At 54.9% G+C, this 22269-nt stretch overlaps 1 protein-coding gene across 1 annotated transcript; it reads right to left on the reverse strand.

Moving 5' to 3' along the window:
• Nucleotides 1-4650: 4650 nt before the first annotated feature.
• On the reverse strand, nt 4651-7596 carry SP7 (Sp7 transcription factor). Its single transcript, XM_006046646.3, has one exon. It carries the CDS (start codon nt 7490-7492, stop codon nt 6251-6253), a length of 1242 nt encoding a protein of 413 aa, XP_006046708.2. The 5' UTR covers nt 7493-7596; the 3' UTR covers nt 4651-6250.
• Nucleotides 7597-22269: the final 14673 nt, after the last annotated feature.

Below are 22269 nucleotides of genomic sequence, written 5' to 3' on the forward strand. Positions count from 1 at the left end.
TGAAGTCAAGTGGGCCTTAGAAAGCATCACTACCAACAAAGCTAGTGGAGGTGATGGAATTCCAGTGGAGCTATTCCAAATCCTGAAAGATGATGCTGTGAAAGTGTTGCACTCAATATGCCAGCAACTTTGGAAAACTCAGCAGTGGCCACAGGACTGGAAAAGCTCAGTTTTCATTCCAATCCCAAAGAAAGGCAATGCCAAAGAATGCTCAAACTACCGCACAATTGCACTCATCTCACACGCTAGTAAAGTAATGCTCAAAATTCTCCAAGCCAGGCTTCAGCAATATGTGAACCGTGAACTTCCTGATGTTCAAGCTGGGTTTAGAAAAGGCAGAGGAACCAGAGATCAAATTGCCAACATCCGCTGGTCATGGAAAAAGCAAGAGAGTTCCAGAAAAACATCTATTTCTGCTTTATTGACTATGCCAAAGCCTTTGACTGTGTGGATCACAATAAACTGTGGAAAATTCTGAAAGAGATGGGAATACCAGACTACCTGATCTGCCTCTTGAGAAATTTGTATGCAGGTCAGGAAGCAACAGTTAGAACTGGACATGGAACAACAGACTGGTTCCAAATAGGAAAAGGAGTTCGTCAAGGCTGTATATTGTCACCCTGTTTATTTAACTTATATGCAGAGTACATCATGAGAAACGCTGGACTGGAAGAAACACAGCTGGAATCAAGATTGCCGGGAGAAATATCAATAACCTCAGATATGCAGATGACACCACCCTTACGGCAGAAAGTGAAGAGGAACTCAAAAGCCTCTTGATGAAAGTGAAAGTGGAGAGTGAAAAAGTTGGCTTAAAGCTCAACATTCAGAAAACGAAGATCATGGCATCCGGTCCCATCACTTCATGGGAAATAGATGGGGAAACAGTGGAAACAGTGTCAGACTTTATTTTTCTGGGCTCCAAAATCACTACAGATGGTGACTGCAGCCATGAAATTAAAAGACACTTACTCCTTGGAAGGAAAGTTATGACCAACCTAGATAGCACATTCAAAAGCAGAGACATTACTTTGCCGACAAAGGTTCGTCTAGTCAAGGCTATGGTTTTTCCTGTGGTCATGTATGGATGTGAGAGTTGGACTGTGAAGAAGGCTGAGCGCTGAAGAATTGATGCTTTTGAACTGTGGTGTTGGAGAAGACTCTTGAGAGTCCCTTGGACTGCAAGGAGATCCGACCAGTCCATTCTGAAGGAAATCAGCCCTGGGATTTCTTTGGAAGGAATGATGCTAAAGCTGAAACTCCAGTACTTTGGCCACCTCATGCGAAGAGTTGACTCATTGGAAAAGACTCTGATGCTGGGAGGGATTGGGGGCAGGAGGAGAAGGGGCCGCCAGAGGATGAGATGGCTGGATGGCATCACTGACTCGATGGACGATGGACGTGAGTCTGAGTGAACTCCAGGAGTTGGTGATGGACAGGGAGGCCTGGCGTGCTGCGATTCATGGGGTCGCAAAGAGTGGGACACTATTGAGCAACTGATCTGATCTGATCTCCCTCATTTGCAGAGGGTGCTAACGCATGGTTGTTTCCCATACATAAAAATGGAAACAAAGCCATTTAATAAATTGTAAAGCACTAAGCAGATACGGGAGATAAACAGCTCTAACTCGGCCACAAACTAGGTGGCCCTGGACATTGGTTCACTCATTTAACAAATATTAATAAGCAATTCCAGGGCTTCCCAGGTGGCACAGTGATAAACAACCCCCTGCAGGAGATGCAGGAAACAAGAGTTTTATCCCTGGGAGGCGAAGATCACCTGAAAAAGAAAATGGCACCCTACTCCAGTATTCTTGCCTAGAAAATTCCATGGACAGGGGAGCCTGGCGGGCTACAGCCAATGGTGTTGAGAAGAGTTGAACACGACCGAACATGCATGCGTGCACGCGTACATACACACACACACACACACACACACACACACACACGCTCAGCAATTCCAAGGATCAGGCTCTGGGCACACAGAACTGTATAAAGCATAGTCCCCACTCCCAAGAGCAACCAGCCTCAATGGAGAGACATTCTGCTTTAATATTTTTGTCTGTGTCTGCCCCTTCTTTCTACATGAAAAGTTCCCCTCGAGCGTTATACCCCGAGTTAGAAAACCAGGGGTTCCAGAAGGTTAATAAACATAGGACTCATCTGAAAATCTTGTTAAAATACAAATTCTGGGATGGAGCTCTGAAGCTGTAGCTCCAAAAAGTCCCCAGGTGATACAGCATGGACAACACCGTGAGTACCCTCTCTGGCCCTTAGCTTACTGTTCTCTGGGAAGTCACAGAAGGCGTAAAAGAGCAGAATATACAAACGGGGTAGTTTGGAGAAATTGGCTGAGAAAGCACTTCCTGAGACAGGAAAGCAATATAGGATTGAAGGAAAAGTGGGATTCTGTGACTGACAGACCTGTGGAGAGCAGTGAGATGCCACTCACAAACTTTTTTTTTAATTAATGTATTTATTTTTGCCTGCACCAGGTCTTCCTTGCTGTGTGAGGGCTTTATCAAGTTGCTGGCGGTCGCAGTTACTCTTTCCTTGTGTTTGGGACTCTCATTGCCATTGCTTCTACTGGTGGGGAACACAGGCTCTAGAGCACTGGCCTAGAGTTGTGGCAACATGGGGCTTAGTTGCTCTACCTCATGTGGAATCTTCCTGCATCAGGGATGGAACCCGTGTCCCCTGCACTGGCAGGCGATTCTTAGCCACTGGACCACCAGGGAAGTCCCACCCCCAAACAGTTTCATTGTATCTTAACCTTGGCACCATCCAACCCCCAAAACTCACTACAGCCTGGGCCTGCAACTTCCACCCTACCTTCAATGAAGCCTGATTTTCCCCAACAGATTGCATTATAATTATCAGTTAGGTACCTGCGTCTTACCAGTAATGTGACCTGGAGAGAAGGAAACGGTGCTCTGTGTATTCACACACAGTCACCATCTCCCATGTGTGTGCTTAGTTGCTCAGTCGTGTCCGACTCTTTGTGACCCCATAGACTGTAGCCCGCCAGGCTCCTCTGTTCACGGGGATTCTCCTGGCAAGAATACTGGAGGGGACCTTCCCAATCCAGGGGTCGAACCCAGGTCTCTCGCATTACAGGCGGATTCTTTACCGGAAGCCCATACAGCTTATTTAATGTTTGTTGAATGATTTTTCACAATTTGCAGAGTCTTGGGAGACTAGTCCGGGCCTAGCGCACTCTCCACTAACTTCACCAGGGGGCGCGGTGGCCCCGGCGTCACAGTGACTGAGACCCACAGTCCCGGGGGCGCAGAGCTCTCAGCAGGCGGTCTCTCCACCCCGGCCCCTCCCTACGACCTGGGCGGGAAACCGAGGCAGCGCCCCTGCCGCTGCCCGAAACTTCTAAAATGGGCCCCCTACTTTGAGAGGCGGGAGGCATCACGGGAGCCTGGGTGCCTGGACCTCGTCCCGCCGCCCCTTCCCCTGGCCCGCCGAAGCCCGGCGCCCCGGCCCGGGGCCGGTAACCAGGCGCACATGGCCCGCCCGGCCCTGTTTGTCCTGGCAGCGCGCCGCCACTATTTGAGGCGGTTTTTATCTCCCAGAAACCAGCAAAACCCCAAGCGGAGTCTAGGGAAGATGAAAGGGGCCGAGGGGCCGGGGAGGGGACGACCGCGAGGCTGCGGCGGGCGGGAGCTGGCACCGGACAGGCGGAGACCGGCAGGCGAGAAGGCCAGGCCCTGGGGGGTCCCGAGGAACCGGCCCAGCGGGGTAGCGCCGAGCCCGGGGGTCCACTTCGGGCCGCCGCCGCGAGCCTGGGCGTCCCCCGCCCCTTTTCAGTCTCTCTTCCGCCGCGGCCCCCGGCCCGCGGGAGAGTCCTCGGAACTCCGATCCTCTTCAAAGCGCCTTTGAAGCTTCGCTCCCCGCCCGAGGGCAGGAGATTTCGCACCTGGACGGGGGCGGGGTGGGAAGGGGGCCGGCAGCTCGAGTTCGGCCGGATAGCCGCCTGGGACCCGCCGACCCCTCCCCGCTGCAGCGCTGCGGGCCTCTCCCGAGGCCCCGAGCGGTACCGGCGGACTGGGGCGCCGCCCGCAGTCGGGCCCAGGCCGGGGGAGCTGCGGGTGAGCCCCTCTGCCTGGCGGGGGAGCCCTAGGGGGCCGGGGCCGCACAAAGCCCTATTGTGGCTGGGGGCTGGCCGCCACAGAGTGCCTTTTGTTCCGCCTCTAACTCCGTGGCGGGCACGACTGATTGCAGGCCCCGGGCCGGGGGCGGGTTACGTGCCAGGCGGGTCCGCCCGCAGGAGCCGCACCGCGCCGGCCTCTGGCCCCGCGGTACTCCGCACGGGGCCGGCGCGCGTCCCGGCTAATGCCGGGCCAGGTCCGCGGGTGCGGAGCCCGAGGAAGAGCCGGGGAAGAAACCTCTTTGCCTTCCCAACTCCGCAGAGAGCTCTGGGCCGTTAAAAGCACCTCCACCGCAAGGCGGGACAGCCGAAGTATTCTACCCTGGGCGTAACGTGCAAACAGGCAGGACACAATGCCCCTGGTGACTACCCGGGTTGCCAAGGAGAAATCCTGTGGCTCGCCTTTTTCCCCTCTTCTTCCTCTTTTCTCAGCATGACAAAATTTAAAATCAAACTTTTATTTATTAAATTAAAAAAAAAAAAAAGACTCCATGAGGGCTTGATCCCTTCCCTTCCACAATATTACCCTCTCCCCAAGCTCCGGCGGCTTTAACCCTTTAACTTGGGGCCTTGAGGGAGCAAGAAATAGAAAAGGAGGATCCAAAGTCACAGGAAAGGCATTCAAAGGCACGAAGCGGCTTTAAAAGTCACTGGAGGTGGAGTTGGGAGCATCGGAAGTCCCAGGTTGCCGGCCTGTGGATGCAACCCCAAGGCAGCTTGGGGACCTCTGTCCTCCTAGGTCTATAAATTCTTCTTTCTCATGACTTCTGGGCACCAGCCTATCACAGTGCCTTGCACAGAGTAGGCACTCAATAAATATTCGATTTTATTGATCTGATCCCAGAGGAAGCCTTCCCCGCCTTTTCTCCAGGAGAGACACCTCCAAACTAATGTCCTCCTTGGGTTAGATGGGCTTCCCCAAAGAGCATGTCTAAGATGGCAGCTGCAAGCTCTGTTAAAGGTGGCAACAAGGGATTAGCCTAATGGGGTCATGGTGTCAGGAGGGGCAGTGGAAGAACCTGCTCTGGGGTCAAGGAATCTGGAGTACATTCCAGTTCTCCCCTCCATAGGGCTTGAGTTTTCACAGCTTCTGGCTAGGGCTGGAAATATTAGGGATCCCCTAGTTGTGAGATACCCCATCAACTCATTAACAGAGATCTAGCTAATTCACTCTATTAGCAGAGATTCCGTTAAGAGAAACACCATTAACTGAGACCCTGATGATAGAAGTTCTATTAACAAGATCTCCACTATCACTTTTTCTAGACAGAGATGCATTTGGCTAAAATTTCCATAGCAGAAATGGACCCCCTTCCCTCCCCAGCTCACTCTACCTGACCTGTCATCATAACTTAGATAAATAGAATTATTATTATTACTATTCATTTCTCTTGGAACATAGGGGTTAAATATACATGCCTGGGGGCAGCCTCCCTGACCCTGGGGTCACCCCATCTTTGGGATCAGATCCCCACCAGTCTGCCCCCTCTTGGCACCCTGCTCCCTGCCAGGTCACTTACCCCAATCCCCTGAACTCTGGTCCCTAATGAAGAGGCCACCAGGGGGCAATAAATTATCATTATCATCATCATGACTGTGTTTGTAAAAAAAAAAAAACGCTCTGGAGCATAGAAGGCAGTGGACTATAAAGTTGAGAAGATTGGAGCCTGAAAGCTAAGGAATAGTGGTAAATAAGCTTGGGAGGCAGAAAAGATGCACATAAAGGAGTTGGTGAGATGGAGAAATGAAGTGTTGGGAGCCCAGATGGAGGGGAAGTGAGTAGGTTTGGTAAAAGCAGAGAGAGAAACTGAGCAGTAGCGAGGAAAGAGCTTCTGAAGCCCTGAGTGCAGAGATCAGGCACCAGGTGACGGCCTGAGACGAGAGTTTGCAGACGGGTCTCATGGCAAGGGGAGGAAGTAAGCTGAGGAGGCATGCAGGGTGATACCCAGGCCCAGAATGGGTGGGAAGAGGGGAAGATGGATAGAGTTGCAAAGGGCAACATGCATGGGGCAAAGGGGGTGAGGGGCAAGCAGTGGTCCACAGAGCCAGGAGAGGCTGGAAAGGCAGACTCGGGGCCAGAGACCTCCACCCGGCTCAGATCTCCAGCAGGTTGCTCTGCTCCGGGCTGCCTTCAGGGGCTTTTTCTGGGGGTGCCGGTGAGGCGGAAGGTCTGGGCGTCTGACTGGCCTCCTCTTCGCCAGTGCTGCGGCCCTCCCCCAGCTCCTTGGGGCCGCTGGGTGGGGGTCCCGGACCTGGCTCGCCGTGGGTGCGTTGATGTTTGCTCAGGTGGTCGCTTCGGGTAAAGCGCTTGGAGCAGAGTAGGCAGGTGAACTTCTTCTCCCTGGTGTGAGTGCGCACGTGGCGCTCCAGCTCGTCCGAACGGGTGAACCTCTTGCCGCAGAAGAGCCAGTTGCAGACGAAAGGCCTCTCGCCCGTGTGCCAGCGCAAGTGGGCCTTCAGATGGGAGGCCTTGCCGTACACCTTGCCACAGCCCGGGATGTGGCAACTGTGGATCGGCTTCTTTCGCAGCCCGGCTGCGGCAGCACCCAGGCGCTCCAGCTCCTGGCAGTTGGGGCAGTCGCAGGAGGAACGCCCTGCTCCACTGCTCCCATAGCCAGCACTGCCCCCTGTGCCTGCACCCCGGGGCGGTTTGGCTCCACCGCTCCCCTCCAGCTGCCCACTGTTGCCCACCGCCTTGGGTTTATAGACATCCTGGGGCAAGACATGCTGGGGCCCTGGCTGCAGGAGATGGGGAGCTGGATAGGGGGCTGGATTAAGGGGGGCAAAGTCGGACGGGTAGGTGGGCAGCTGAGGGTTCAGTGGAGGCTGAGCAGGGCCTGCAGGCAGTGTCCCTTGCAGCCCATCTCCCTGGCCCTGCCCACCACCGAGCCAGTTGCCCCCAGGATGCATGTCCCACCAAGGGGTAGGAGCATTGCCTGGGCCCGGTGAGATGCCTGCATGGATGCCTGCCTTGTACCAGGAGCCATAGGGGTGTGCCATGTCCAGAGAGGTGTAGACGCTGGGCAGGCAGTCAGAAGAGCTGTGCCCCTTGGGCACTAGGAGCCCAGGGTCCTGGGTGCCCGTGGGCCCTGGGAACGAGTGGGAAAAGGGAGGGTAGTCATTGGCATAGCCCGAGGTGGGCGCTGGAGGGCTGCCTGGGGGGGAGAGGAGCCCATTGGTGCTGGAGAAGGGGGCTGGGTAAGCATCCCCCATGGTTTTGGAGGCCGAAAGGTCACTGGTCACAGAGTATGGCTTCTTTGTGCCTGCTTTGCCCAGTGTCGTGGAGTCCCGCAGAGGGCTGGAGCTTCCAAATTTACTGCACGCCGCTGTCAGCATGGCCAGGGGGCTGGAGCCATAGTGAGCTTCCTCCTGTGGGGAGAGAGAAGCATTGGTTAGGTGGAGAAAAGGAGATGTGCAGAAGGACTGCACAGCCTGGAGACCTGGAGAACAGAAGAACAAAGGTGGTGAAGAGGATGGGGATTCAGAGGTAAGGTCGGGGAGAGGGATGGGCAGTGAGGACTGGGACCCAGGGAAGAGCTCAGATAGAGTCTGGAAAAAGAGCAGAGGACCAAGACAGGGACGGTAACACCCAACCTAGCAGGCAGGAAGCAGAGCTCCCTGTGATGCTGGGGATGTGCAAGGGCCTCCGAGGAACAGGAGATGCTTCTTAAAAAGCCATGAGAAAGAAGAGCCAGGGATCAAGGCAGCACCCGGATGCAGTGAGTATTAGGGATCCTGACCCCTGGAAGTGGGTTGGGAGCAGAGGCCATGGTGGGAGACTTGGAGAGGAAAGACAAGGCTGAAAGAGCAGCGTGGGGAAAAGCCAAAGTCTTAGGGGACCGTAGTTGCCCCCGTTCCAGGTTTTCCCAGCTTGACCCCTTATTCACTTCCTGTCTCTACTTCATCTCCTGACTAAGGCAGTGGCCTAGTCACCCTAAAGCAGTGTCCTCATGTCCCTGGTAAGGAATCTCTTTCTCTTGGCAGGGACCCTGGGCCAGGGAGCAAGAGGAAGCGACGGCGGAGACACTGGGACATTGAGAGGGAACAGGGTTGCCGCCAAGCCAGGGCTGTGGCTGAGGCAAGAATGTCTTTCAAGCGGGCATTAGGCACCTCCTGCTTTGTGGAGCCAGCTGGTACCCCTTTGGGAGGGCTTGGAGAGCTGAAATCCTCACAGCCCTCCAGGGCAGGGAATTGGATTGGCTATGAAAGTGGCTCACAGCCACACCCCTCCCTCCATGCCTCAGTGTCCCCTAACACATAGAGACCCCTCCAGCACAGTGAATGAGGGAAATGCGTGTAGATGCAAGGCACAGGGATCTTTTAGGAATACCAAATGCCCATTGTGCTGTTGCTACCAGGCCAAGGCCCCCTGAGATCACCATCCCTCAGGAGCTCACGGTACCCCTCCCTGAGTCAGCTCTGGGACATCCCAGAAGGAAATGGTGCCCTCCTGGATCTCTGGCTGGCATGCATAGGCATCCATTACTGAGAATCCCACCAAAAACAAGTCAGAAGCTGACCCTGTATAGTCCCTTGACAGGGGCCCTCAACGACAACAGCAAAAATGTACCTGGTACCTTCCCAGTAAAACTGAAAAAGAACCCAAAATCCAGGGTTCCCAGGCCAGCCTGCTAGCTCCGAGCACATAGTCTGCGCCTGTGACACCAATCCTAGGGGTAAATCTGAGGTTTAAAGGCTTGCAGTGAGGGCTGTGTGTGCAATCGCCTGCCTTGCCCTGCTCCCAAAGGGAAACCTGCTGTTCCCCCTGCCCAGTGACCTCTTTCTGAGGTCCTGATGACACCATGGACTCCCAAATTTGAACCATCAAAAGCATCCTCAAATCTGGCCATGGCAGAAGCCCTGCATCCTTCCCAGCCAGGGTGTCCCTGGAGCCTCTCACCTCCCAAGCGGAGGTGCGTAAGGCAGGGCAGCTGCTGGGGCAGGAGGCAAATCCTAGTAGAAAGGAAAGGTCAAAATATATTGTGCAAAGGAGAGGGGCAGAGACCCATAGAACCATAGAGCAGAACCCATAGACCCACAGAGCAGAGGAGCCTGCAGGGTGAGAACCTGACCTTAAAGCCCCTGGTGGTGGGGAGGGGGGGGGAGTGAAAACAGTGGGAGCTGGCCCACAGGGGCAGAAATGGGCAGGGACGCAAAAGAGAAGAGAAGGAAAAAGCGACAAAAGGAGGGAGAGAGAGGAACGCAGAATAAACAAAGAGAGGTGATGGAAAGAGACTGGGCAAGGAAGGCTCAGGAAAGCAGAGCAAAGAAAGGAGGGGGAAGGAAGAAAGGGGGGAGGTGGGGGGCAGATTTCCTACCTAAGAGAAAATCCCCCTGGTGCTGGGCTCCAGAAAACCCCCAGACCAGGCCACTCCTCCCTCCCTCTCCCCCTGACCACCCCCTCCCCCTCTGCCTGCCTGGCCCGGCTCCGTTGGTTTCCCTGCGGTCGGTTTATTTTTAAAAACGCCGACGCTGTCCCCCCCGCCCGGCCCTCACACTGTGGCCACAGGGGCCTCAGCCAAGCCCAAGGACCCCACCCAGCCATGGGGCGGGAAGGAGGGGTGAGAGAAGACAAGCAGCCCCAGGCCAACAGGAGACCCCCGCCCTGGGGAACAGAGGGCCCCAGGGTCCGGGGGACAGAGAAGGGGGAGCCGGGCACCGGACAGCTCAGAAGGTTCTGGAGGCCAAGAGCTGGGTACTTGGCTAAGGTTCATCTCAGCCTCAGTTTCCTTGTCCTGCTGCTTGGGCTCTCCTAAGAACTAGAGAGAGGGTCCTGGTTAAGGATTCTAAATATGTGTGTCTGTGTCCCCATATGGGGGACCCGGGGGCTGGAGCCCACCTTCGAGTTGTTTTTCCTCCTGCTTCCACCCACATCCATTGAAAACAATGCCAACCACACCAAAACAGGCTTTTAAGTACTGAAGGGGGAATCTCTGGAGAAGGAACAAGATAAGGAGCTGTCCCGCCCTCTTTCCCCTGACCTCTCACTGGAAGGCTCACTTGGACATCTGAGTGCTGACTGGCCACCTGAGGTCCCAGTTTCCAGTTCTCCACTTTCACCCTCCTCCCAAATTGTTTAGTTCTTCCAGCTCCCAAGTCTCCGTCCCCATTAGCCCCCATCCCCATTTCTCCCTCCTCCCTGATCCTCTGCATCTCACTCAGCCCAGGTGAGCCTCCTGTCAAGCTTCCCTCTCTGAACCCCCAAGTTCTTCCCACTGTTCAAGAGGACTTCCTGATGGGGGTATAAGAAGAAGCTTGAGGGCCCAGGTGCCCCTCAAAATAGAGGAAAGAGACAGAGGCTGGAAGCCTTGGTATTAGGGGCATCTCCAGCTTACAGGGAATGAGGGATAAGAAAGTCCAGTTTCCAGGACACGCTCCTCTTGCCAAATGCTACCCCAATCCCATGTCTTTCCAGCAGACCTCTGGCCCAGCCACTCCCGCCAGCACCAGTGCCACGCTGGCAACTCTGGCATGAAGCCCACGCCCATTGACACGGCCCCTGCCTTGGGTGGACCCAGGATTTCCATGCACCTTAGTCCTCCAGCTTCCTCAAGACCAAGCACAGCATTTCAATGATGGCTCAATCAAGAGTCTCTTGGGGAGATGGTGGGGTGAGCAATCTGCCTCCTTGCAGCAGAGGGTAGACAAAGACCCTGAGGACCCCCAGCTAGGTCATGGTGTCCACCCCACTGCCTCACATGCCATTCCCTCAAACTCAGTCACAGGTTCCCTATCCACCAGCCTTACACACACCATTCCCCACTTGGACTAACAGATACTTGGGTGACCCAGCCTGCACACACACCTGTGCTCCCACAAAGCCAGCCACACGTGCAGGTGTGCTGCTCTACATTCTGACACTCACATGCAGGCCAGTGAACACAGGTGTTAAGAGACACCTGGTCCATCTCACACACACCTCTCCTGTAGGGCTGAATGAGTCAGCCTGGACATGAGCTAGTGTACTGGGAGCAGACATGGGGCCTTCAGAGGGGCCCAAGAATACAGAAGGTCAAGGCCACTGATGGGAGTTGATCTTTGGGAAGGGCTCTCTGGTCCCAAATTCCTATGGAGGGAGCCAGAAAGCAGAAGTGGTAACAGAGACACAGAGTCAGAGATCCAGAAGCAAGGAGAACTCGGGACATTCAGACAGCCTCTGAGTGACTGTGAGTCCGCCTTTCCAACTGTGATGTGCCATGAGTCCCTCAGAAGCCCTGGCAGAGTCAGCAGTTTCTCAAGCCCCCAAGCCCTGACCCCCGTGGTACCCTGGTTCCCTCCATTCTCAGTGCCAGAGGCAAGGGATGCTGGGGTCCCAGCCTGGAGGGGAAGTGGCCCGGTCCGCCCTGGAGCCTCCCACTCCCAAAATAGAGCTGAGTTTGTCTTTGGCTGAAAGCTAAATATTTGTGAGCCGGGCAGGCGGCCTCAGACCCTGGCCCTCCTCCTTGGTTGCCTCTCAGACCTGGGCCCAGTTCCTCTGGTCAGCCCCCCCACATACATGGACTGCCCTCTCCCTTCTCTCATTGCCCACCTCCTCTGCTACCAGCCCAGAAGCCCAGCCCCCTCCCCACCTACAAACCAGACAAGACACTGCTTAGGGTGAGTCCGGAGAGCCAGGACCCCCAAAGAACCATGTACTCACTGTTGCCCAGTGCCCACTCAGCCAGCCCTCTGGCCTATTTCTCTCCCCCTGTCCCCTACCAGTTTATCTGTCTCCCACTCCTCTCTCTTCACTCCCCTCCCCTTCCTTTCTCGATCCCTCAATCCCTCTTCCACTCCTCAGAGTTGGTGTGCTTGGCGGACCTCAGGGGTCCATGCCTTCTTCTAACCTAATCCCCTCAGTCCTGATCTGACTGCTCTGTGACCCCTTGCCCTGCTCTCTCTCCTCCCCTTTCTCCTGCCCCCCACCCCTCCTCTGACCCCTGGAAGTGACAAGCACCAGAGTAACTGTCTGTGTGAGTTAGAAGGTGGGAGTGGACAGGGATTAGGACCATTAAGATCGAGGCTGGTGTCCTGGGGGAAGGAGGGGGCAGTTACCTCAAGCAGGGAGGACGCCATCCTGAGGCTGGGGAACGGGTCCCAGGGAGCCAGGCAGATGGAGAGAGCTGAGCCGGAGAGAGGGAGAGGGAGAGGGAGGGAGAATGGGAGAATGGGAGAGAAGAGATCTAAAGTTAGAAGGGACTAGGGGGTGGGGGTGGGGGGGGCTGCTCTCTGTCTGTAGGGATCCACCCTCTAATTACAGCTTTCCCAGCGGAGAAGGCTCCGGATCCAATGAGCAGGGCGAGAGAGGGAGGCAGAGGGTCCAAATTTCCTGCTCCATTTGCTGAGCTCCCCCAAAGAAGGGATCTGGGCGGGAGAGGAGAAACGGGGCTCCCAGGGAAGCAGGAGGGGGTAGGGACAGGGCAAGTTGTCAGGGCATGCCGGGGGGCGCTGAGGGTCTGGGCGGATGCAGGGTGGGCCCAGGTGCCCCACACCCTACCCCCAGCCATCCCATAGGCGGCTGTGGGAACCCCTCCCAGACAGAGCCCCCGAGTGTCCTGTACCTGGGGGATAAGGGGCTGGGTGTCTTGAGTCTCTGCTCTCTGGAGGTCTGGCACTGGGAGTGCTGGCAAGGGGTCGCCTGAGGGTCCGAGGAGGGCTCCGCTCCTCTCCTAGGCCAGCTGCACTCCTGTTCCCACTCAGGCTCTGATCCTAGAATCCTACTCTGACTCCGGAGTCCTGGCTGCGGGTCCGCGGGTGGCGGCGGCGGCTGCTGCTCCTGCTGCTGCTGTTGCTGCTGCTCCTGCCGCCGCCGCTGCTGCCGCTGAGGGAAGGAACAGGAGGGAAAAGGAACAAACCCCAAACCACTAATTAGAGATCCAGGGGGGGGATGGGGGATTGGGGACGACACTCACACAGAGAGACTGGAACACACTGACATACACACTCATGGACAAACACAGGACGATACATGTGCACGTCCACGCGCGCAGCCTCCCACCGGGGCACGGCCACTGTCATGAGTGAACAGAGACAAACTCACACACAGATGATCACAGTGACACGGCTGGAGGCACACACGCCCCACACACACATCCGACCTGACCACAGAGATGCCTGCTTCCCCAGTCACCCACCTCGAGAGCAGGAGAGCCGTGTGGACTGTGTGTTGTGAAAGTCAGGAGGGAGCGTGTGCTCTGGGGTTGAGGCTTTCTGCTGCCCAAGCATTTGAGGGTCACGGAGGTAGGTTCCAGAGCAAGGCCTGGAGGGAGGGACAGGGTGGGGAGGGCTTGGCACAAGCTTGGGGCTCCCCAGTCTTCCTCCGAGTACCTCAGTTTCAGTCTTGAGAAGTGACACCTAGGCCTACCTCCCTTTGTGGGGCAAAAGCTAGATCTTGCATATCTGAGGAAATTTAAGGCAGGCAGGAGTGAGGGTAGGGGGTAGGAAGTCACTGGGTCACATCCATGCCCGAGCCTGGCCTCTTTGGATCAACTTCCTTTCCCCCTAATACAGACCCCAGATGCCATCATTTCTTGCCAGTTACCAGCCCTAGGCCCTTCTTGGCCACACACACATCCAGTCTCAAACCTCTGATGGATCGTTCTCATGAGCGCTCATGCTCTCCTGGGAGTGGGTCTGGTTCCCTTTCTCACTGTCGTGCATCCATTCCCCCTGCAGCAGGAAGAATTGAAGTTAGAGCTTAGGCAGGACTTCCAAACTTTGACTTCTCATCAAAATGGGGAAGAAAAGAAAGTCACCCAGTTGGAAGAGGGGAATGCAAAAAAGTCTATGAATTGAAACCTGGACCCTGAGGTAAGTTTATAGGAGAGAGAGGACTGGGGAGCCAAGTGGAAGAACCAGCATTCTCCCACTGAGGGGCCCAGCCAGCCGAGGTTGTTTTGCAAGTTATTCCCCAACACACCCCTCTCCCCGGGCCAGCCCTGCCCATCAGAGGAATGGAGCCTGGTCCTTCCCCGCTCTCCTTATTCCCCAGTCAGTCCCCTCACTTGCTCTTTCTGGGTGCCCACCTCGAGGCTCCTCATACTCTCCCAGCTCAGCTTCTCAAGGCAAAGTTGAGGAGGGGGCAGGAGCAGCTGGAAGTCCTGGGAGAGTTACCTGCAGTTTAACCAGCAGGCAGGGTCAATGTTCAGGGACGGATGGTGGGGGAGTTAGGGTTTCCAGCCCCAGGATTTGACTTCTCTTACAGAACCCTGTAGACTCAACTTTTGAGGAGAGGGTTAGGGAAGCAAGGTGACTGGCAGACAAAGGAAAAGAAGCAAAAGAAGAAACACAGAAAGACTGAGAGGCATACAGAGCAAATGAAACAATCCAATAAGATCAGAAGAGAAACTAGCGAAATAATAGGGAGAGAAGAGAGGAAAACACAAGACTAGCATGTGGCTTAAAACACACACACACACACAGCAGAAAAAAGGAAAAGAAATAGGCCCAGAGAAACAAAGATGAGGAGACAATGGCTTCAGAAGAACAGGACAGGGAGAACTGCAGGAGGCCTGGCCAGGTCCAGCGGAGGCAGAGGGTTAAAGCGGCCAGGCAGGTGGGGGGCGGGGATGAAGTATAAATAGTCCATAATTGTGTCCGATGATTACACGGGCCACCCCACCCGTCTGCCCAAGAGGAAGTGCCCGTGGTGGGGTGTCCCATGACCTCGAAGTCTCCCCCTGGTGGGGGGGTGTTTCTGAGCTTGAGGTGCCAGATGGATTTCTGGGCCCCCCTCCCCAAACCCAGCTCAGAAGTTGGTGAGGAAAAGGGGAAGCTTTGGGCAAGTTACTGCATCACCAGCAGAAAGCCATCCCACTTTTAGACCAGGCAGGCAACTGAGGCAGAGGAGCAAAGTCTAGACTCCAGAGAAGAGATGGTAGGTGAGTAAGGGGTTGGGGCTCCAACTAGACTGGGGAGGAAAGGAGGCAACGGAAAAGGAAACGGAGGCAGGAGGAGAGGAGGTGTGGGGTTGAGGAGGGTAAGGGGAGACAGGTATGGCCAGCAGTCTCCACTTCCTTTAGGGATCTGGATCCCTAATCCTACAGGGGAGGGGGGGAGCAGGAGTGCTAGGGAAGGGCAAGGAGCAGGATCCCCGGAAGATGTGAGCCAGGGCCCCTGACATGTCAACCCTAGTAGGACAGTGCCTGGACACAGAGCCCCCTCCCAAACGTCTGTGCTGAAACCAGGGCAGAGGGGCTGCCTGAAGCTCCCAGCTCCCTCCCTCAGGACCCTGGGCTCTGACTTCTTCCACACCCTGTTTAAGATAGTCCTGCAGTCCAGACCCTGCTATTCCTGGGCCCAGACACACACGCCCTTCCCAGCTCCCCCAGGGGCTGGGGTCAGCAACTGGGAGCCCTGACCAAGGACCTGCCTCCACTCTCTCAGGCCTCCCTCAGCCCGGCCTCCCAGGGGGTGGGGCAGCCCAGGCAGAGGCGCCATGTGGCAGGGGCGGGTAGAGGCTGCGGCTCTGGTCCTTCCAGTATAAACCCCCTAGGCATCTGGTTTCTATCCACCACCCCCCACCACCCTGGGGGCCCCTCAGCCTCCGCCCATGGCCACCCAGACACTAAGCTCCAGAGATGGACGCCCCTGAAGGAAGGGGTGGGATGGTGCCTTTCTGATCTTTCAACCCCAGGATCGAGCTGAACCACAGGGACGCTCCCTTCCCTCCCTGCCTCCCTTCCCTAGAAGAAGCAGGGTGGGATTTCTAGGTTAGAGGGGGGTTGACATGAATCTGGAACCTGCCTCAGTTTTCTTTAGCTCTTTTTTGGAAAGGTCGGTGGGGGTGGGGAGAGCGAACCCTTGGGACAGTGGGAGACTTATATCTCCCTTCTCAGGGAAGTGCTGCCTCCCACCCCACTACTTTCTGCCCACCCTGGGCTTCCTCTGAGAGCCCCAATCCAAAGGGACTCCTAACTCTTCCTTTGTTGTTGTCATGGGTTTGGCTACTCTAGAGAGAGTCACCAGCAAATAGGGAACAAAGTCCTGAGATACAGATGAACACGTTTTCTGATACAGACTTAATGAGTCTGTATCACTTTCAGATATGCTGTTGCACACGTGATGAATTATGAACATGCATACAGCCTGCAGGCATCCTCACTGACACACACTGATATATATACATACATTGTACAGATGATGCTCACACCACGACACTGACCCTAACTTCCAATCACAAAAATGCACACACTAGCACCTATACATGCCTATAGACCCACAGTCACCTACAGAGACTCACACAGACTCTCAATACACGTTTTTACATATGTGGCAAATATCACATATATGTACACACACAGATCTATCATCACAACCTTGCAGCTCTAGAAATCTAGGGGACTTAGGAACTCTTCTTCATGTAAGAATCTGGACATAAGGGTGATGTGGCAGGCTCTGCCAGTCCTACAAATTATTGCCTGCAATTCCTACTAGTGTAGGAAACTCGCGGGTAACTTTGGTGACTTGCTGATCCTTTATCCTCCATATCCACCAGAAGTCAGAGACCCACATGGTCCCGGTAAACTCCCTGGCCCTGGGGAACCCCGGCATCCCCACCCCCACCCAGACCCCCCCCCCCTGCTCTGCGGCCCGCTGACTCATCTCTCCCTCTCTGGAGCTCCCCAACCACAGGGGCCTGGAAGACAAGCTTGGAAAGTTGCGCTCACGTCCCGGGCCCCTAGTCTGGCCACTACCCACCCCCGTGCACCCAGGCCCAACCCTTGTCTCCAGTGGATACACTAGTGACAGAGAACACAGAAGGGACAGGAAAGAAGGCACCCAGAGTCAGGAAAACAGAAAGACCAAGGCAAAGAGGAAGAACAGAGATGGTACGGATACAGATCAGAGAACTTGAAGGACGACAGCTGCTAATCTGAGAGGGTCCTCCAAAAGTAACAGGGCTGATGACCCAGGAAATGTGCTCCTTGGGTGGGGGGAATGTCCACTCATGACTTTGGGATGTGGACACTGCCCAGTGCCTTGACATTCTGAGCTTAGGCTTAGGAAGCTTGGACAAGAGAATGCCATTGTGGTAGGCAAAGCTGAGGATACAGGGAAGAAGGGAAACTCTTAGGAAGCCAGCAATCTTGTATGTGTGTGCGTGAGTGCTCAGCTGCTCAGTTGTGTCTGGCTCTTTGTGACCCCATGGACCGCAGCCTGCCAGGCTCCTCTGTCCGTGGGATTTTCCAGGCAAGAATACTAGTGGGTTGCCATGCCCTCCTCCAGGGCATCTTCCCAACCCAGGGATTGAACCCACATCTTCTGGGGCTCCTCCATTGGCAGGTGGATTCTTTGCCACTGAACCACCTGGGAATCCCCACCCTCTCTATAGAAGGTTGCTTGAAAAAGGAGCTCCCCACCCTAAGGTTCACATAAGCATATTTACACATCTGTGTTATCTCAGTTTCCTCCCTCTCCACTGGATCCCTCTTCCAGTGCCTGGGTTACAAGGCAGGACTCCCCTTGCTGGCTCTGGTTCCTCTCTGCTCTGAGCCTCAATCTCTTTAGTTGACATTTGAGCCCCAGGATAGGAGATAATACAGCAGTTCCAGGGGAGGCAGATCTAGAATCAGAAGAAATGCACTGGTAAGGCTAGGAAGGAGCAAGGATGAGAGGAGACAAAGAGGGAAGGGTAACACCAAGAGGCCTGATCCGGGAATAGAAGAACCTGCACTGGGTAGGCATTTTGAAAGGCTCAGGGTGAAATTAAGAGGCTGGCCAGGGACGTCCTTGGTGGTCCAGTGGTTAAGAATCTGCTTTCCAATGCAGGGTACATGAGTTCGATCCTTGGTTAGGAAATTAAGATCCTGCATGCTGCAATGAAAGACTCCGCAGGCCGCAACAAAGATCTGATGCAGTCAAATAAATATTTTTAAAAATTTAAGAAGACTCTGGTATTCACCAGCAAGTGCTTCTGTGTAAGAATGATACCCTGGAATCTGATACACAAAATATATTACTGTCTTTTAAAAAAATATTTATTTGGCTGTGCCAGGCCTCAGTTGGTGCACATGGAATCTTTGATCTCCATTGTGGCATGCAAGATATCTTTAGTTGTGGCGTGCAAAATCATAGTTGAGGCATGTGGGATCTAGTTCCCTGACCAGGGATCGAACCCAGACCCCCTGAATTGGGAGCACCAAGTCTTAGCCACTGGACCACCAGGGAAGTCCCATATATTACTGTCTTTAAACAAAGAGAACTTGAGGTTATAGAGTCCTAATCACATTTTCTGTCCTTAGTGATGAAGCTGAACAACTCAAGGCAACGGTTCTTCAAAATCTTAGACATACTCCACCCCACTCCCCCTGATTTCTCTGACCTGCTTAAATTCTTCTTGGGAGAACAGTTTTTTTTAATGCAGACTAGATCCAGAAACATTCGTTCATTCAACAAATGCTCGGCAAGCACCTACTTTGTGCCAGGCATAGCAGGACTAGACTTAGGCTTGCAATCACAAATCAGACAGACCCGGTCTTTTGCCACACAAACCTACAACCAAGCTAAAGAGTGGGAAGTATCTTAAGAGAGTAAGGACTGGATGTTATTGGAGAACAAAAAAAAAGAGAATCTAAGCCAGTATTGGGAGAATCAAGGAAGGTTTCCTGGAAGCAGGGATGCACAGGTAAAGAAACTAAAGGAAAAAAGAAGAAACTGAAGGGTGAAAAAGAGTCAATCATGTAAAAAGAGGAAAAGTGTTATATGCAAGGGGAAGAGTGTATGCAAAGGCCCAGAAGGGATTCATGACATTTTGAGGAGCTGAAAGTTGAGTGCAACTAGAGTATGAAGAGTAGGGGCTGATGGAAAAGGTCTCATCAACTGTGCAAGGGATCTGAACCAGATGCTCAGGGCAACATATGGGAATATTTGTATTTTCAAAAGATGACCCTGGCTGCAGAGGAGAGAATGGAATAGGGACTTAGAGCCAGGCAGTTCTGGGCAGATCAACCGCTTACTATGGTGTAAGGTTGGGCACACTGTTTAACCTTTGATGCCTTGGATTCTTCTTCTTTAGAATGGGGAAACTTAATACAGCAACCTCCCAGGGTTGTTATAAGGATTAGGAATAATACGTGTGGAACTCTTACCACAGGGCTTGGCACTTAGTAGCTGTTCCATAAATGGGGCCTAATAGTATTGTCAGAGTTTGGAGAAGAGCAAAATCAGGGGCAAGACCAGTTGACCACAGCAGTCCAGGCAAGAGGGGAGAAGGTGTGGCCCCCACTGGCAGTGGGAATGAGGAAAAGTCAATGGAAAGGTGATATTTAAGGAGCTGGTATAGACAGAACAAGGTGAATGATCAGCTGTGAGAACGAGACCAAGCAATCGAGGATGACTTCTCTTGCTAAGTGTGTTGGTGTGGGCACGTGCACACAGGACATGTGAGCATGTGACAGATACCTATTCAATTCTGAGGGTGGCCCTTGATAGCCAGCCGCTGTGCCTGGTCCACAGAGTGAAGGGCCATGCTGCATCAGAGGACCTGCTTCCAGCCTCCCAGGAGGGTCCCCAACACACACTCAGCCCTAGCCTCTCTTTATTTTCCTTTTCACCCATCCCTGTCCCCGGCGGCCCCCCAACCGGCACCCACCGCCCTTCTCCTCTCCTACGAAGGAACTCTCTGTAAGTTTAGAGTCTGCACAGGCCACCCTTCTCCATCCTTCGTTTCTCCACTGCCCGGGTTCATGAGAGTCCTTGAGGCTCAGGCATTCCTCCCCATGCACCCTCAGTCGGACGCCCCCCGCTGGATCCCCAAGCAAGCACCGCTTGACTTTCTCGGCGGGGAGGTTTGAAGACCGGCGAGCGGTATAGCCGAGGCAAGTCTGGTGGTCTCAGCCCCATCTCCAGCTGTTGCGCGGATGGGTGCCTCTGGACCGGCAGATCGCGAGGCCTGGGGCCTCCGGGCCGTGCCTCAGTGTCCACGCGCGCGGCTGGGAGACGGAGGGGCGGGCCCGCCGGGGGCGAGGGGCGGGGCGCGGGCGGGGCCGGCCGGGCCGGGCGCCCGGGCAGGAGGCAGCTGCATATCTGCGGTCCCGACCACAATTGCTGGGAGTCGCGTCCCGGAGACTGGCGGCGCTGACTCTGCCCGCTGCGGCCGCCGCGCCGATTAGAGCCCGAGAGGGAGCGCCAACCCGGGGGAATGGGGGAGGAGGCGGCGGCGGGGAGCTCTGTGTGCCCCTTTCCCCTCCGCCCCAGCCAGCGCCCCCAGCTGCCCCGCCCAGACCTCTCTCCGTGGCCTGAACCTGGGACCGGAGTCCTGCCTTCCCAACCCAGGCGTCCTCCTGTGGACCCTGCAGGGCCGAGATCCTGAAGGCGCTAACATCCCGTTGACCCCAGGCTGCCAGCCTCTCGTGCCCTTTCTCTTCCCCATCCACCCACACAAAGAGGAGTCTGAATCTCAAGACTTCTACAACCTCGTCCCCCACCCCCACCCTTCCCCGCTTCCCACAACCACTCTCTAGGCAAAAGTAGTTCCAAGCGAAGAATGGGTCAGAGACTCGAAAGGACCCACATTCAGGGGCCAGAGCACCCCCTGCTGGCTGGCCCGAAGCCCCTGCCCCTCCCCCTCCAGCTGTGACCTCCAGCTGTGGTGCTTGGGAAGAGCTGGCCTCTTTGATCTAGGAGCGTGGCCACCCCCTCCAGGCGCCCCATTAACCTCCATTATCCCAATTAGGCAGCCCTCCCAGTCCTGGATCCAAGCTTCAAAGCCCCTTCAGTGAGGAGAAGGGGCTAAAGCTTACGCCCATCCCCGACCCCCATCAAGCTACACCACTTTCAGACAAGACCCAGGTGTTCTGGTCCCCAGCTTTGGGTACAGGCTAGCAGGGCCCGAAAAGGGGTCTCCGTCTTCCAGGCACCAACCAGATCTCAATCCTTAAACTTCACTATAAAGAGATAAAGGAACCTTCTCGCGGACTCTCAGTTTTCTTACACATTTAGGTGGCAGCATCCAGGTTCCTGGCTGACCCGAGTTTCCCATCAATTTATCCTGCTTTATCCAATGGAGAGGGAAGCCAAGAGCCACCCCCTCCTCCCTTAATCCTATCTCAACACTCTCCCCCTCCCTCCTGGAACAATTTCCGCTGGGGGAGCCGGAGCAGGGCCCAGCACAGTGGCCGCTTCCTGGAACATTTTCCTGTATCCGAAACCGCGGCTCCCTCCCCAGGGACCCACTGATCAAGGCCAGATGGGAGCAAGGATGGGGGAGGAGGAGAGGGAGCCAGGCTCTCACCATCACCCCCTCCCAACATACATGCACACCACAGGGAGCCCTTGCCCCGACACACAAAGGCACACAACGCATGCCACCATCACACACCCATGGCCATTCATGGCAACACTGACAACCACAAGGGCCAGGTCTTAGAAGGAGACGTACATAGAAGTCAAATACGTACATTCAACACACACATGGATGATCACACACACTCCCTCTCTCCTTCCACTCCCTTACTCCTCTGAAGTCTCCTTGGCCCTGGGCCTTCCCTGCCATCTAAGAGAACTTAGGAATCCAAGAATACTGGATAGGAGAGCAGGCAGGCCTTACTTAACAGAGGTTAGGGCACAGACTGAGACATCCAACCCTGCTAGACAGCACCCACCACCTCATTCCATTTCTGGATGGTTCTCAGGCTTGACCCCTCTTCCCAGGGTCTCGAGAACTGGGGTAGAGGAAGAGTGCAATGCTCCCCCTCAGTGCTACCCTCCAAGCATCTTCTATGCTATGCTATGCTAAGTCACTTCAGTCTTGTCCGACTCTGTGCGACCCCATAGACGGCAGCCCACCAGGCTCCCCCGTCCCTGGGATTCTTCAGGCAAGAACACTGGAGTGGATTGCCATTTCCTTCTCCAATGCATGAAAGTGAAAAGGGAAAGTGAAGTCACTAAGTCGTGTCCGACTCTAGTGACCCCATGGACTGCAGCCCACCAGGCTCCTCTGTCCATGGGATTTTCCAGGCAAGAGTACTGGAGTGGGGTGCCATTGCCTTCTCCGCCAAGCATCTTCTAGGTACTTCCAAATCCTTGCAGAAGAAGCATATGATATCCATTGAACTCAGTCACGGCAGCCAAGAAATAAAGAGAGGGCAAGAAGGTGCAGCTCCAGGAGCTTCAGGAGCCTGGGGACCTGGGCA

This window comes from Bubalus bubalis, chromosome 4 (assembly GCF_019923935.1).
Source record: "Bubalus bubalis isolate 160015118507 breed Murrah chromosome 4, NDDB_SH_1, whole genome shotgun sequence".
Taxonomy (NCBI): Eukaryota; Metazoa; Chordata; class Mammalia; order Artiodactyla; family Bovidae; genus Bubalus; species Bubalus bubalis.

Excerpts from the sequence above, each read along its gene's own strand:
- SP7 (XM_006046646.3), bottom strand. The coding sequence starts at position 7,492 with ATGCTGACAGCGGCGTGCAGTAAATTTGGAAGCTCCAGCCCTCTGCGG.